Genomic DNA, 13,629 nt, shown 5'->3' on the forward strand with positions numbered 1-13,629 from the left:
CCAGGCGGCAAATGCGGGCAAGCGACCATCCGAACAGGCCTGTCTCACGCTCACGGCTAACGTGAGCCGACACCAGCCTCCAGGCCCGCGCGCCTGGCTCTGTGATGCCCCAGTGTGGGGAGGTGTCCTTGCCGCCAGCTGACCTGCAAACAGGCCACCTCCAGCTCAGGTGACCAGTGGACCCCACAGCTCATCCCCGAGAGCTTCCCACCAGGGAGGAGTCTCCAGGGAGCATCTCCAACACCCACCCGCCCCGACCAGACGGGCCCATCTCCGAGGACTGGTCCAGGCACTGACATTTCTTCAAGTTCCCAGAGGTGATGTCTAATATGCAGCTGAGGTTGAGAACCACTGAAAAAAGCAAAGAGGTACTTCTAAGGAGTTGTTAAAAGGAACAGGGAAGCTGGTGGGGGGCGGGGGGGCGGGGGGGCGGGGCGGGCAGTGGGAAGCACAAGTCACCACCCTGGGGGTTGGGGAGGTGATCTGATTTTTGTTTTTAAAGTAGTTGAAGGCCATTTGGCGCCAAATGGCACAAAAAAAAAAAAAAAAAGAAAGGCAGGTGGCCAAAGCGGATGGACCTCTGTTGGGTTTAAAACCAGAGGGAGAACTCATCCAACGCCTCTGGGTTGCTCATTTCTCATCCCACCATTTACTGAGTGCCCACCACATGCCAGGAAGACTGGACCCTGCCCTGGGGAAGGTTATGGACTCGGGGACAGACAGGACAGCAAATGGCGTAAGTCCAGAACAGACAGACTTGTCCCGGGTAACCCACACCTGGGGACCAGAGCCCAGCGCCCTCTTCTAGCAGCGCCCAGCCCTGCAGAAGGCGATCAGATGGCAGGGGCAGGTAATTCCACTGGGGCCCTCACCACGGCCCCTCACGAGGACAGGCTGGCCAGCCACTGGCTTGGCCTCAGTGCTGGACAGAGTGGTGCCCGCCTGTCATCACGGCAGCCACAGCCCCGCCACCGCCCAGACCTGCCCCTGCGAGAGACCCAACCACAAAGGTGACAACCAGAGGAGGACGGGCAGGGCAGTGGCCCGTTCCCTGTGGCTCTGCCAGCTCTAGGAACGCTGAGTCAAGGGGCCAGAGGATGCAAGGGTCTCTGGAACCCTGGACACAGCCCACCCAAGCCTCCCATTTTACAGAAGGGCAAAATGAGGGCCCAGAGAGAAGACGGGGCTCGCACGAGGTCAGCTCACGAGTGGGCTGCGGCCGTTGGTTCTGCGTTGTCCGGTCCACACACAGAGCCCTGACCCGGGGGGCGGGTAGGGCACAGCCATGCCCCTGAAGCTGCCCCAGATGTGGGGGCTGTATCAGCTGGCAGGGGGCCCCTGTGTGTGTGTGTTCAGTGGAGTGCAAGGGGAAGGGAGCAGACTGGCTATGGGAAGTGGCAGTCTCTTGAGAGCGCCTGGGACAGCTGACTGCAGAAAAACTCTCCGAGAAGGTCACAGCTGGAACCGCTCACAGCTGGAAGAGCCCAGCCCAGGGACTGCAGCGGGGCACGCGGTGAGGGCAGCGCCGCAGAGCCACCTGCCCCAGCATCACGCAGTCAGCCCCACCCCGCCGGGCCAGATGTGCCAGTGCTCCAGCGGTTCCTCCCTCCACGCCTGGCCTCTCCCCTGCTCTCCTCTGCTTGCGCGGACCTGCTCCGTCTCAGCTCCCAGCTCCAGCCAACCCCCTCGGCTGAGCTCCGGGCACCCCCGAAGAGGCTGAGAGCCAAACCAGGGCGCCTCTGAGAGCAGCGAAGGGGGGCATGATGAAGTCACATGGCAGTGGCGGGGCACCTTCACGTGCAGCTTCACGTGGATGGCCCCATCCCCACCCCCACGTGACCTGATGTGACTTGCCTCTCTGCCCTGAGCCCCCCTTCCTCAGCAGAAACAGGGACCCCACCCCGACCCCGCCCCGGTGCGTCTCCTCGCACCGGTGTGGCCAAGCCTGGGGCGGGCCCCCTTTCCTTCCCAGTCTCTTCCGAGAGCCTTCAGGGCTCCAGGCAGTTTGCTCCCAGGTTTCCGGCTTTCCCAGGCATGGCATTTCCTCCTCTCTAAGATACCATCAGTCACAGATGCCCGATTTTCCAGAGGGAGGGAGGGGAAGACCTGCAGTAAACACACACGCTGATTCTAAGATGCAACCCCGCATTGCAACGGAGGAGAGCAAAGCCCACGTTCGAATTCAGGAAATAACAAATGACCAGGGCCTCTGGCCAATGGGGAAGCAGGAAGGAGGAAAGGGAAACAGACCCTCACCTACTCCCCAGGGCCCGCGGGCTCTGCTCTGGTTAAACGACGCTCCACACCTCTGCTTAAACATCACACACAGGGTGATCCCAAGAACATTTACCGATGAATCAATACAACTCCTGATCTTTCTGCCCTGCTCCCTGGACAGTGGAGACCAACAGTGAGTTGCTCAAGAAGAGGCAGGCATCCCATCACCAGGGGACTGACCCAGCTCCAGACCTGCCCTCCACCCTCCTGCCCCTGACTGCCTGAGGCAGCAGAAGACAGCAAGAGGGGAACAGGTGACAGTGACCAGCTCTCGGTGCCTGGAAGCTGAGGGTGTGGGGGACCATTCCTGCCTGTTCACAATCAAAAGAGCATCAGGTCTCTTTCGCAGACCAACTTGTTCCTCTATCGCCAGGCTTCGGGGAAGCCACTCGGGTTCCCTCGCCACCCTGCTCCAGGCAAATTAGCGCTGCCTCCTTCCCAGCTCTGAAATCCCAGGGCACTCCCTGCAGGGACCCCCCGGTACCAAGGTTGTAGGCGTGGGCAGAGCCACCATGGGCGTAAGTATTCTGTGGGCAGGCACAGTGAGGCTGCAGAGAGAGAAGGCGTGCCTGAGCACCCCAATAGCTCAGGGTGGAGCCCCTGACCCCAGACGTCAGGAGTCAAAAGGAGGCAGGCGGGGCTTTGGAGCAGACACACCTGGTCTGAGGACCTGCAGAGAAGGTTCTCTCCTGTGACCACGGTCCCCGCGACAACCACCCCGGTGGCCCCCAACCCAGCCCACAGCACGACGGACTCCAGATGGATGCTCCCAAGCTGCCACTCCCCAACCCCAGCTACATGAATCACCGCGCGTGGCACTCTCAGACTGAGTAACCGCTCAAGAAACGTCTGCTCCTGTTTTCCTTCCTGCTTGAAGGGCGAATTCTCTCAACAACCAGCCCCACCCACCCGCCTCCAGACTATTCTCTACTCCTGTTCTGGACTCGCACAACCAGCTGCCCAGCTGTCTGAGTGCTTCATCGCAGTGGGTTCAGGAATGCCCTGGGCTTGCATGCCTCCCCTGATGGGGAGCTCCCCACCTCCAGAGGCAACCAGGTCTGCCTGGACCACTCTTGTTTGCGGGAGCTGAAGTCCGAATTGCTGGAACTTCGGGGGTCTGCACACAGCACTAATCCCCCTGGGCTGACAGCCCTCCCTGCCTAGCGGCCGCTCACCAACCCCAAAGCCTTTCATCTCCTGGCTCAACATGCTCGCTCTTGCTATTCCCGAGAAGAGGCTTCCAGGCCCCCTGCCTCCCCGCAGGTCATGAGAGCACCTTGCAGGCTCTGGGCTCTCGGCACCCCTGGTCCAGAGCCACCTGCAGGCCTACGGCTGCTGCTGGAATGCCACCCCTTTCCATTCAACCGGACAAGGACTCCTGTGACTGTGACGGGCGGCGGGCACAAGGGCCCCTTCACGAGCACGTGATGGGGGTCCCGCAGCCCCACCCCGAGGAGGCAAGTCTGCAGGAGTCCCTGAGCCCATCCTTTGAGGCTCAGTTCTCAGGACACAGATGAGGAAATCGAGGCTTCCACGTGCAGTAAGCTGCCTCCTCTTACACGCTGCCCACTTTACACACATCCCTACGCTCCCTCCTTCCTCAACCCGAAGGTGGGTCACAGCTTCCCACTTTGCAGATGAGAAAACAGAGGTCCCAGAACTCGAGCAGGGTCCAGGCCTCTGATGCTTTCTGCCAACGGGGAGGACAAGCAGAGCGTAGGAAACCCCCCACGAGTGCAAACCACAGACCATGAGCAGCAGAGCATTTCCCTGCTAATCCTGCGGCTCCAGGATCAACATAAAAACCAAGTCTGTGTCCTAGGAACTCAGAGGCCAGGCCCTGGGTGAGGGGTCTGGTGGGGCCGCGACAGCAGAGGGAAGCTGTCTGGCAGGGAAGCAAGGGAATGAAAACAGAAGTGAGGAGGGACCCGGTGTGTGGAAGCTGGCACTTCCCCATCCACAGATCTCTGGAGCCGTGAACTTCAGGCAAGGAAAGAGGACAGCAAGACTGAGGCTCTCGGTCTGGCCTGAGAAGGGGAGCCACACCTTAGCTACACAGGCCCCGCCCTGCCTGGGTCCATCTACAGGTCATTGGAGCCCTGCCCAGGATTAAGCTCAGAGTGGCCTTCCACGGCTGGAAGGGGGCCTCCTATTGGGGGGTGCTCAGACTGTCCTGGCCCAGAGGGGTGGTAGGCCCAGGCTCTGACACCCAAGGCTGAGAGAGGTCCCCTGGACTGATCCAGCCACTCCTCTCTGCCCCAGCCAGCCCACAGGACTGGGAGCTAGTCACCACACCTCTCCAGACCTCAGTTTCTCCATCTGCCATATGGGACCACTTGGGAGCTCTGAACACAATGGAGCTGGGACTGGGACGCTCTGTGGTAGGTATAAACTGTGAGGCTCAGGGCACATGCCCTGGGTTACCGGCCAGTGAGCTCCTGGCCCTGGGGGCCTGGTACCCAAGGCCAGTGACAGGTGGTGGGGTCAAGATGGGGAGGGAGGGGAAAAGGCTTATTCAACCCTGCCTCCTTGTCTTCACTGACCTCTGCCCCCAGGCCTGGCCAGGTTTAGGAAAAGCTGCCCATTAGCGTCCTGCCCCGGGGCTGCTGAGCTGGGATCCCCACATAAAAGACCTATTCAAGGCCAGAGGCTCTGTCTTTTTTTAAAGACCCAGACCACCCTCACTCTATCCTCCCTTTAAACCAACAATAAAACACAAGCAGGAGAACAAACCCATCTTATTTTGAGAAGCTCAAACTTTTCATGCAAACTTTTAAAGGTATAAACGGGGCCTGTACAAAGGGCTGCTGGAGGCCCTCGTTCCTGGGGTTAGCAAAAAGGGGAGTGGGCCATGTGACAGTGATGGGAGGACTGGGCCGGAGGTAAATGGGCACACGGTGGGCGGCGGGAGGGAGGAAAAAGGTGGGACACGCAGGAGAGGGAAGGAAGAACTGTTAAAAATAACTTTTGTTTGAAAATTGCATGAGTTCAAAGTGCAGACCTGACTGTCTGATGTATGGGGTTCGCCTGTCCCAGTCTGCCCCCCGACTAAATTAGAGCAAAGAGCATCCCAGTCCAGACTTTAATCAGCTCAGCCCGGACTTCTATCAAAGAAAAAGAAAAAAAAAAGACCAAGAAAAAGGCCTATTTGAATTCCCATTCACAGGCCAGTCAGGCCCAGGCCCAGCCAGGGAGGACCTGGAATACAGATGGGCCGCCACCCACCACAGCCTCTTACAGCCCCAAGGGCACCCAGCAGGACTGCAGGTACCCTGCAGCTTCCAGACAGGACTACAGGGCCACTGCGCCCCAGGAGGTGCAACCAGACACCAGCTCAGCCGCAAACACTCGGGCAAGCTATTTGTCTAAACAGCAAACAGAGTTTCAAAGAGAACCGCCGATGTCTATTTGGCAAACCCCCAACAGGTCCCTCTCTTTCTCATGAGGATCCTTGGGAGAAACACACATGACAAGGCCCTGACAACTGTTGAGGCCCACTGTCTGCAGGGATAGAGGAGGACCCACTCTACAGAAGAGGAGCAAAGAGAGGCTCGTGAAAGTGAAGTCCCTGGCCGGAGGGAAGAGGGAAGAGATTCGAACAGGAGACTGTCTGAGCCCTCCAGGCACGGGGGTTATCAACCATCTGCTCAGGCGTCACCGATAAGGAAGTGACATTTGCTGGGGCAGGAGAAGCAGGGCAAACGTGGGCCAGAATCAAGAACGGGGAGTCAGCAGTGTCTGTTGATGAATATTATCGGCCAAAATGACCACAAGCCAGAGACGTGAGCCAACCCCGTGGCCTGAGCAGTACATGACCCCCACAGCACCACCCAGGCAACTGACAACTGACATTGCAATCTCAGTTGCCTTCTCAGGAATTGCTCAGAACCTCTCTGAGCCTCTAGTTGCTTGACTGTAAAATGGGGATAATACTGCCTCGCAGGGTTCCTGTGAGGGTAAGCTGAGAGGGCAAAGAATCTGAAGCACCACTCTGGTATCTGATTCCACTTTCACCACCACCCAGACTGGGGCCTGTTATCTGCCTCATCTCCAGCTTGCTCTCCACCCAAAACTACAGGTCCAAGGGCAGAAGAGTGGCTTTGAAGAGAAGGGCCTTCCCTTGTCTCCAGACATCCCACTCTTACTGTTGGGAGACCATCTCAAGGCCACGCTCAACTCTGAGACAAAACTAAATTGACAACAATCCCACTGATGACTGAAACTTGTGATCATGATGCTGAGTGCTTATTTCACCCCAACAGAAAGCTGTGCCCCCACAGAATCTGTGGCAGTCCTGTGTGCACGGGTCTTGGGGGAGCGTGGACTCTACAGGGAAAACTACAGCTCCAATCCTCCCTGCCCCTCAGTGGGCTGGGAAACCTCAGGTGGGATCCAGTCCTCCACACCTGCTCTGCTCACAGCAGCCGCGAACGAAGACAGGGTCTGCGTCTCCTTGTCCAAAATAATGCCAGAACTTCTCTGCCAATATGCCCTGACACTTTAGTGCCCTGAAGAGAAACACCCTCGCCAAGTGTCACTGATGACGCAGCTGAAAACCAGAAACATTTTGCTTCCTAGCCACAGACTGCCGCAGTCCTCCGCTTCCTACAGCACTTGGGGAAACCGAGGCCCAGAAATCTGTCCCTCCCAAGCCCCACCCCTCCACCCCCGCCCCAGAAAACAAGACCAGAGAGGCTGAGACTGGGACTCCTCATTCCCCAAATGGTGCAAACCACCTAACTCTGAACTACTCCCACTGCCCTTAAGGAGCTTGCTGGTGGGAGGTGGGGTGGATAGAGTCACTGGAGAGAAACCCAAGTTGTAGCCTTAGATTGCTAATCAGTAATGAAATATCCCTCTACACCTAGCCCTGCCCCAACTCACAGGCTAGGAAGGTAAATAAAACCTGCACTGGGCTAGTGCCCCACCTCCCCCGGGTCCAGTTCCCACCCCAGCCCCCACCCCGAGGCACCGGCAGAGGCCACTTGGCTACCAAAGCAAAGAGAGAATGTCCTGTCCCAGGGCTGTCACTCAGGGGAAGAACAGTCATTTAAGGCCTAGATACATTTTCTCTGAACTAGGAAAGCCTTTAAAGAGAACCAGAAAGGGCTGTTTAATCTCCACCTTCAGGCAAATAGTTCAGGGAGCAGGAACAGCCACCAGAGCAGGAGCCAAGCCACCAAAAATGTGGAAAGACAGGGAGGAGGGAGAGGAGTGGGGCAGGGGGACAGCCACCGATCAGAGAGCTGGGGACCGGGAGGGCGACCAGCTGCGACAGAGCCCTCTGCCCCGGGCCCAGCAGTCAAGTGGGCTGGAATACAGTAGCTGGGCTTTCCCGAGGCCAAAGGTCCTTCCACCCACACCCCAGCAGCTGCTGACAACCTCCGCACTTCCTGCAAGGTGAGCAGTAATTTACAGACCCCTTCAGAGGCTTTTATCTCTGCCTCAAATCCGGGAGGTAGGGATTACCGGCTCCATTCTACAGATAAGGAAACTGAGGCCCGAGGAGATAGAATGCCAGGATCCTGTCCAAGCCTATATTCCTCTGGGAAATATTAAGAGCCTCAGTTGAGAAAGCTCCCCGGGGGCGGGGGGCGCTGAGAAAGGCAGGAGTAATAGCAAACCAGGAAGGTTCTTCCACCCCAGTACTTGGGCCCAGCTGCCTGTGACCCCTTCCCTGGGGCAGACAGCACGGAGAAGCCCAGGTGGAATGCCAGCTCTGCCCCGGCACACAGGTGATCATTGCTTGGGGGCTGCCTGTTGTTCCAAGAAGAGGGAAAATTTCGCTTTCGCTCAAAGGGCCTATCACTTCCCTCCTCCCCGCGCCCCCTCCCATTAAAAACTTCCCGGTCCCGGGCCAGGGTTTCCAGGCAGAGCTGCGGCACCTCCAGCCAGCCCTATGGTCCCAGATTCTGAGACCGATAAACTCCGCAGGGGAGAAACTTTTGAGGAGCCTGGGGGTCCCGGACCGGCTGCGGATTCAGCGCGGCAGGGACACGCCCCCATCGCTTAACCGGAAAATTCGGCACCTAAAAAAAAAAAAAAGCCCCACCGCGGGCTGGCTGGCGATCTCTCCGACGCCAGCCGGAGGAGGGGTCCGGAGTGGCGGCCGCCCGCGGGGGAAGGGGCTCTGGGCCCGAGACGCGCCCTACCCGGCGGGCGCCCTCCTTACCGTGCAAGCCGTTGGGGATGCTTCGGTGGTGCGGCGGCGGCGCCGAAAGGTCGTCCAGGGACCGGCGCGTGGCTACCGCCTTGCCGTCGGGGGCCTTGGGCGGCCCGGGAGGCAGCAGCGGCGGCGGGACGTGGTGGTGATGGTCCGGGCTGCCGCCGCTGCCCGCGCTCGACGTGCTGCTGCCGTCGCCCACGTCCCGGGTACCCGCGCCCGCCGCGCCGCCGGGCAGCGGCCCGCTCAAGCTGGCCTGGCTGTCGATGGAGCTGCGGGAGCCGGCGCCGCCGCCGCCCGCGCCGCCCGCGCCGCCCGCGCCCCCCGCCAGCGCCGCGCGCTCCTCGTCCAGCAGCAGCACCAGTTCTTTGAGCTCCAGGTTCTCGCGCAGCAGGGCCTCCTGGCGCGCCTCAAGCTCGCGGAGCTTCTGCTGCGAGCGGGCCACCTCGTGCCACACGGCGCCGGCCGCGTGGCGCCCGAAGCGCTGCCACTCGCGCGCCAGCTTGCGCCCCTTCTGCCGGTCGTCGTCGAGGAAGCAGCACAGCTCGCGCAGCTCCTGGTTGTCGTCCTGCAGCCGCTGGTTCACGTCCTTGAGGCCGCGGATCTCCAGCAAGTGCTGCTGCAGCCTCCGGTTCACGTCGCGCATCAGGCCGCCGTGCTCCAGCATGAGGCCCACCTTCTCGCCCTCCGCGCGCCGCAGTCTCCGCGCCAGCTCCTCCTTGCTCCAGCGCAGCAGCTCCTCGTCCGGCACCTGGCTCAGCTCCTCCGACGCCGCCGCCGCCGCCGCCGCCGGGGGCTTCGCCATGGCGGGGCCGTCACCGCGGCATCGCCCGCGCCCTCGCCCGGCCGGCGCTCCCCGTTCCGGGGCTGCGCTGGGCCGGTCCGCGCGCGGGCGGCGGGGTGGGGTGGGGGTGGTGGTGGCGGCCGGGGGGCGCGTGCGGCCCGCCCCGCGCTGCCTCGAGCGCCCTCACGCAGCGCCTGCCCGCCGCCCGGGGCGCCCGGGGGAATCGGTGCGTCTCGAGACTCGGCGAGCTGGGAACGCTGCTGCGTCGGCGGCCGCGGTGCCGGGCTCTCTCCCGGCTCGGGCTAAGCAGGCGGAGGCCCGCCCCCGGCCCAGCTCCGGAGCCCCAGCCGCCCCGCCTACTCCGGGCGGGGAAGGGGCTGGGCGCACGCGGTCCGGGCCCCGCCTCCTGGGGGGAGCGAGCCGGCGCGCGGGCAGAGGCGCGGCGGGTCCCCACGTCTCCCCCGCGCCGTGCGCCCGCCCTCCCGGCGCCCAGCCAGAGGCGCGCTCGAGCCGTGGTCCCACCCCCGCGCCCGTCCGATTGGGTCTTCCCGGGGGTGTGTGGGAGGGGCGGGGCGCACTCGGGGGACGCCGCGGGAGATGGTACAGTCCACCCTCCGGGCTGCCCACAGCCCCCCCCTTCCGCGGTTCAAGTTTCTGCGGCCGGAGGACGCGGCCTCCGCCAATCCCAGGGCTACAGGGCGCTTTTAAAATGCAGGTACGGCTGCGGGGCGGGGGGGTGACGGTGGGAAAGGTAGGGCAGGGCTTCCCTTAAAGGAGACGCGTGGAAAAGGGCGCCCAGCCCCTTCCTGGGCCCGCGCGCCCCGCCCGCCGTCCCCCGCCCCGAACAAACAAATAACCACGATCGGAAGGACGGCTCCCCTTCTCCCGGCCGAGGGCACCAGAGGCCAGCTTAGTCTGAGATACGGCGGACAATAGGACTCAGGCCCGGGGGGGTCGCTCTCCCCGGCGGAGAGCGGCTCTTTGTCCGCTCCCGGCCCCCGGCTCCTCCTCCACCCCGGTCTCCACCGTGGTCCCCAGCCCGGAGCGCGCCGAGGTTGCAGCGTTTTCCACTCAAGCCAGGGGCTGCGGCTCCGGCATCTGCGCCCCAGGAGGGCCAGGGTGCCTCACCCGCCGTCCCGGATCGGGGTCCCGTACCCTCCCTGCCCCGAGAGGGCGAGGGCTTGAGGAACACGCACCGTTCCCCCGCCAACCCGACCGCTCGTCCCGGAATGCGGGAGGGAATCTGTGACTCGCGACGTGGAGACCACTGGGGAGGGGAGGGGAAGGTCTTTCACTGGGGTCTTAACTCGGGGCTGGGGCGTCGATTCCGCGGCAATAAAAATCAAACCCTCCCCACCGACAGCCTCGCCTGGCACCCGGGTCTCCCCCCACTGGCTTGTGCGAATCCGTCTCGTTATCCTCGCGTCCCTGAAGTGCATTTACGGCGAGTCTGCTGCCAGGCGGGCGGAGGGGGGCGTCCCTCCCCCCGGGACCCGCGCCCTCGACAGAGAGCGCCACGGCCCGGCGCGCGCGCCCGCTCGGCAGCGGTTGTCCCGGCTTACAGCGACCCAGCCATTCATTGGACAACCGTGTACAGCGCCTCCTCTAAGCCAGGCTTGCTCTGGACCACTAGGGGATTCTCTAGGGGACCGGCGGCCACTGCCCGCTGGGGGGACTTTGCACTCTGCGGGGAGGAGGGGCGAGAAGAAAATCAACAAACTGGAGAACGGTGAGGCTGTAATAAGTGCTGTGCAGGGGATTAAGACCAGCTGCTGTCGCTGAAAGTGATTATCAGTTACTTTAGATCCCGTGGTCAGGGAGGACCTTTGAGGAGGTGCGGTCTAAGCTGCTGTCTGAGTGACGGAGGACAAAGATAAGGGGGAGGGCACTACCAGGTAAAGAGAACAGCTAGTGCAGAGGCCCTAGGGTTGCCCTGTTTGTGGCCTATTCAAGGAAGAGGTGTGAGAGATGAGGTCAGAGAGACCTGATCATCCGTGATTCTAATGCAGCTGGGAAAGCCGTGGGGGTAATTAGCAGGACACAACATGACCCGACTTGCCTTATAAGAGCTTCACGCTGATGGCTCAGACAGGAAAGAAGCTGCCTATAGTGTAGGAGACCTGGGTTTGATCCCTGGGTCAGGAAGATCCCCTGGAGAAGGAAATGGCAAACCCACTCCAACATTCTTGCCTGGGAAATCCCACAGACAGCGGAGCCTGTGTGGGCTAGATTCCATGGGGCCGCACAGAGTCAAACAGGACTGATGGACTAACACTTTCTTTTCTTTTTCTGGCCCATATGTGGAGAAGGGGTGGGGGTGTGGGGTCGCAGGGTAGTACAGATTCGCCACTCCCTTCCCCCCCCCCCACATAGATAGATGTTTAGGAAAGGGTAGTGAGGAAAGGATGAGCTGGGCGGGGGGTGGGGGGGAGCATAGCTTCGAGGGTCAAACCCCAGGGTAGCCAAGGGTCCCCAGGCAGGTGAACCAGTCCCTGGGTCCTGCGGGGGCGGGGGGGGGGGTCACCCTCCCCACTGGGGCACTGTGCTTTGAGGACCCAGCCCAGGGCATCTAAGTTTGAGTTTGAGAAGAGTTCCAGCTCTCATTTGATAAGGCTAAAGTCTTTCTTACCCCCAAAGGCCAACCGGAAGTAATAGCTCCCTGGAGGCTGTCCCCAGAACAAAGGCCGGTCAGAGGCGCTCCTGGGAGAGTGAAGGGTGAGCACCAGGGAAGTCGCTGAGATGTTAGCACTGTTTGTGGGGACCCCCTCCCCCCAATTTGAGCGTGGCTCCAGGTTGTTCCCATAGCATCTAGTCCTCTGATCCTCCAGGGCTGGCAGCTTCAGCTGAACTTTCCAAGAGAAAAATGAAGCCTCTATCTAGAGGGGGTTTACTTGCATCATCTACAAGATGTGGGACCTAGAGTCCTCCTTGCCAAAACTCACGAGAGCATCCCTCATGTCCCTCTGGTGCAGCAAAGACAAGGGGCTAGAGATGAGGCTACTGGGTAGGACGTCACAGGGACAGTCTTAGCTCTCCCCACTGTGGCTGGACAGGCCGAGGCACAAGACCGATGGCAGGAGGGTGAGAGGGTCCAGACCTGAAACAGGCTTCTGAAGCACGGGAACCATCCAAGCCAGAGCCCCCTCCCTAAGGGTCCAGCAAACGCCAAGCCCCGCTAGAACACTCGCGGTCCAACAGACCCTATACCCAAGCTAGGATCCCCAAAATATCAAGTGTCTTTGGTTTTTTTTAGCTATGTGATCGTAACAAGCTCTGCTTTGTCATGAAACCTGTAAAACTGAACCATGGATCTCCAATACAGTAACTCTTACAGCCCCATGTACTATATCCTGCCAGACTCCTTTGTCCATGGGCTTTTCCAGGCAACAATACTTGGAGCGAGTTGCCATCTCCTCCTCCAGGGGATCTTCCCGACCCAGGACTCGAACTCAGGTCTCCTTCATTGCAGGTGGATCCTTTACCGACTGAACCACCAGGGAAGACCCTAATAATTCTCTAGATGGCCAGTACAAGTAGCTGTGGGTGTTGGAAAAAAATAAAGATGCACCACCACTGCTCCTCAATTTTTTTTTTTTCTTCTGAATCTCCAAGGCTGTGTGTGTCCATTTAAAGCCACACAAATGTTTTTGAGAGCCAGCTAGGGGGACAGCCAGTACACTAACATATAGTAGACAAAATGATTCCTGATCACAGGGTCTGTGAACCTGGAAAATGGTAACAGCACACTAGGGGTAAGTAAATTGTCTCCACAATGGGAGGGGAAGGGGGTTCTTATGCCTCTGTGTCTGGGCCCTGAGCATAGACCTCCCAGCAGCCACTCTTTACTGTTTGCTGAGTAAATGCGTGATCAATCAAGTCTGAGTCCCACGTTTTGATGATAAAGATACGGAGCCCCAGCAGGGAAATGACTTGCCTAAGGTCACTTTCATTCATTGATTTCCGAAACACACAAACATAATTGGTTCAGTGTTTATGCATAAATGCATATGTATATGTGCAATCAGATATGCATTGGAAATGCAGTGTGGTAAGTACCACAGAGGAGAGGAGCAGAACACATCATTGTGGGAGCATCCTGAGGCCATGGAGGAGGTGACACCCACCCCCCTGCCACCCCCACCTTCCACCCCCACCACCACCCAAAGGGAATTAAAGAGTAGGAGTTTATCAGATTTTAGATGGGGAAGGAGAGGGTTGAGATAATCCAGGTGGAGGCAACAACAAAGCCAATGCCCAGAGGTGAGCAATGGTGAGGGCCAGGTGTAGACACAGCCATGCCTTATTGCCTGAAGAGGCAGAGAACAGCAGGGAATAGTTCCAGGGGAAGTGTGGCCCCCTTCCTGGGGCTCTGACGGCTAAGAGCAGCAGCAGCAGCAATGATAAT

The 13,629-nt window shown here is 60.0% G+C and overlaps 1 protein-coding gene across 1 annotated transcript in view; it reads right to left on the reverse strand.

Annotated features, from left to right (window-relative positions):
* The window catches only part of CCDC85C (coiled-coil domain containing 85C), a 78,238-nt gene extending 68,979 nt beyond the window's left edge, over positions 1–9,259 (reverse strand). The window contains exon 1 of the mRNA XM_061159401.1: positions 8,450–9,259. Within this exon, the coding sequence (XP_061015384.1) occupies positions 8,450–9,245 (796 nt within the window). The 5' untranslated portion in view covers positions 9,246–9,259. The remainder of the gene's footprint in view (positions 1–8,449) is intronic.
* Between the last annotated feature and the right edge of the window lie 4,370 nt (positions 9,260–13,629).

The sequence above is a fragment of the Dama dama genome, chromosome 13 (assembly GCF_033118175.1).
Source record: "Dama dama isolate Ldn47 chromosome 13, ASM3311817v1, whole genome shotgun sequence".
Classification (NCBI taxonomy): Eukaryota; Metazoa; Chordata; class Mammalia; order Artiodactyla; family Cervidae; genus Dama; species Dama dama.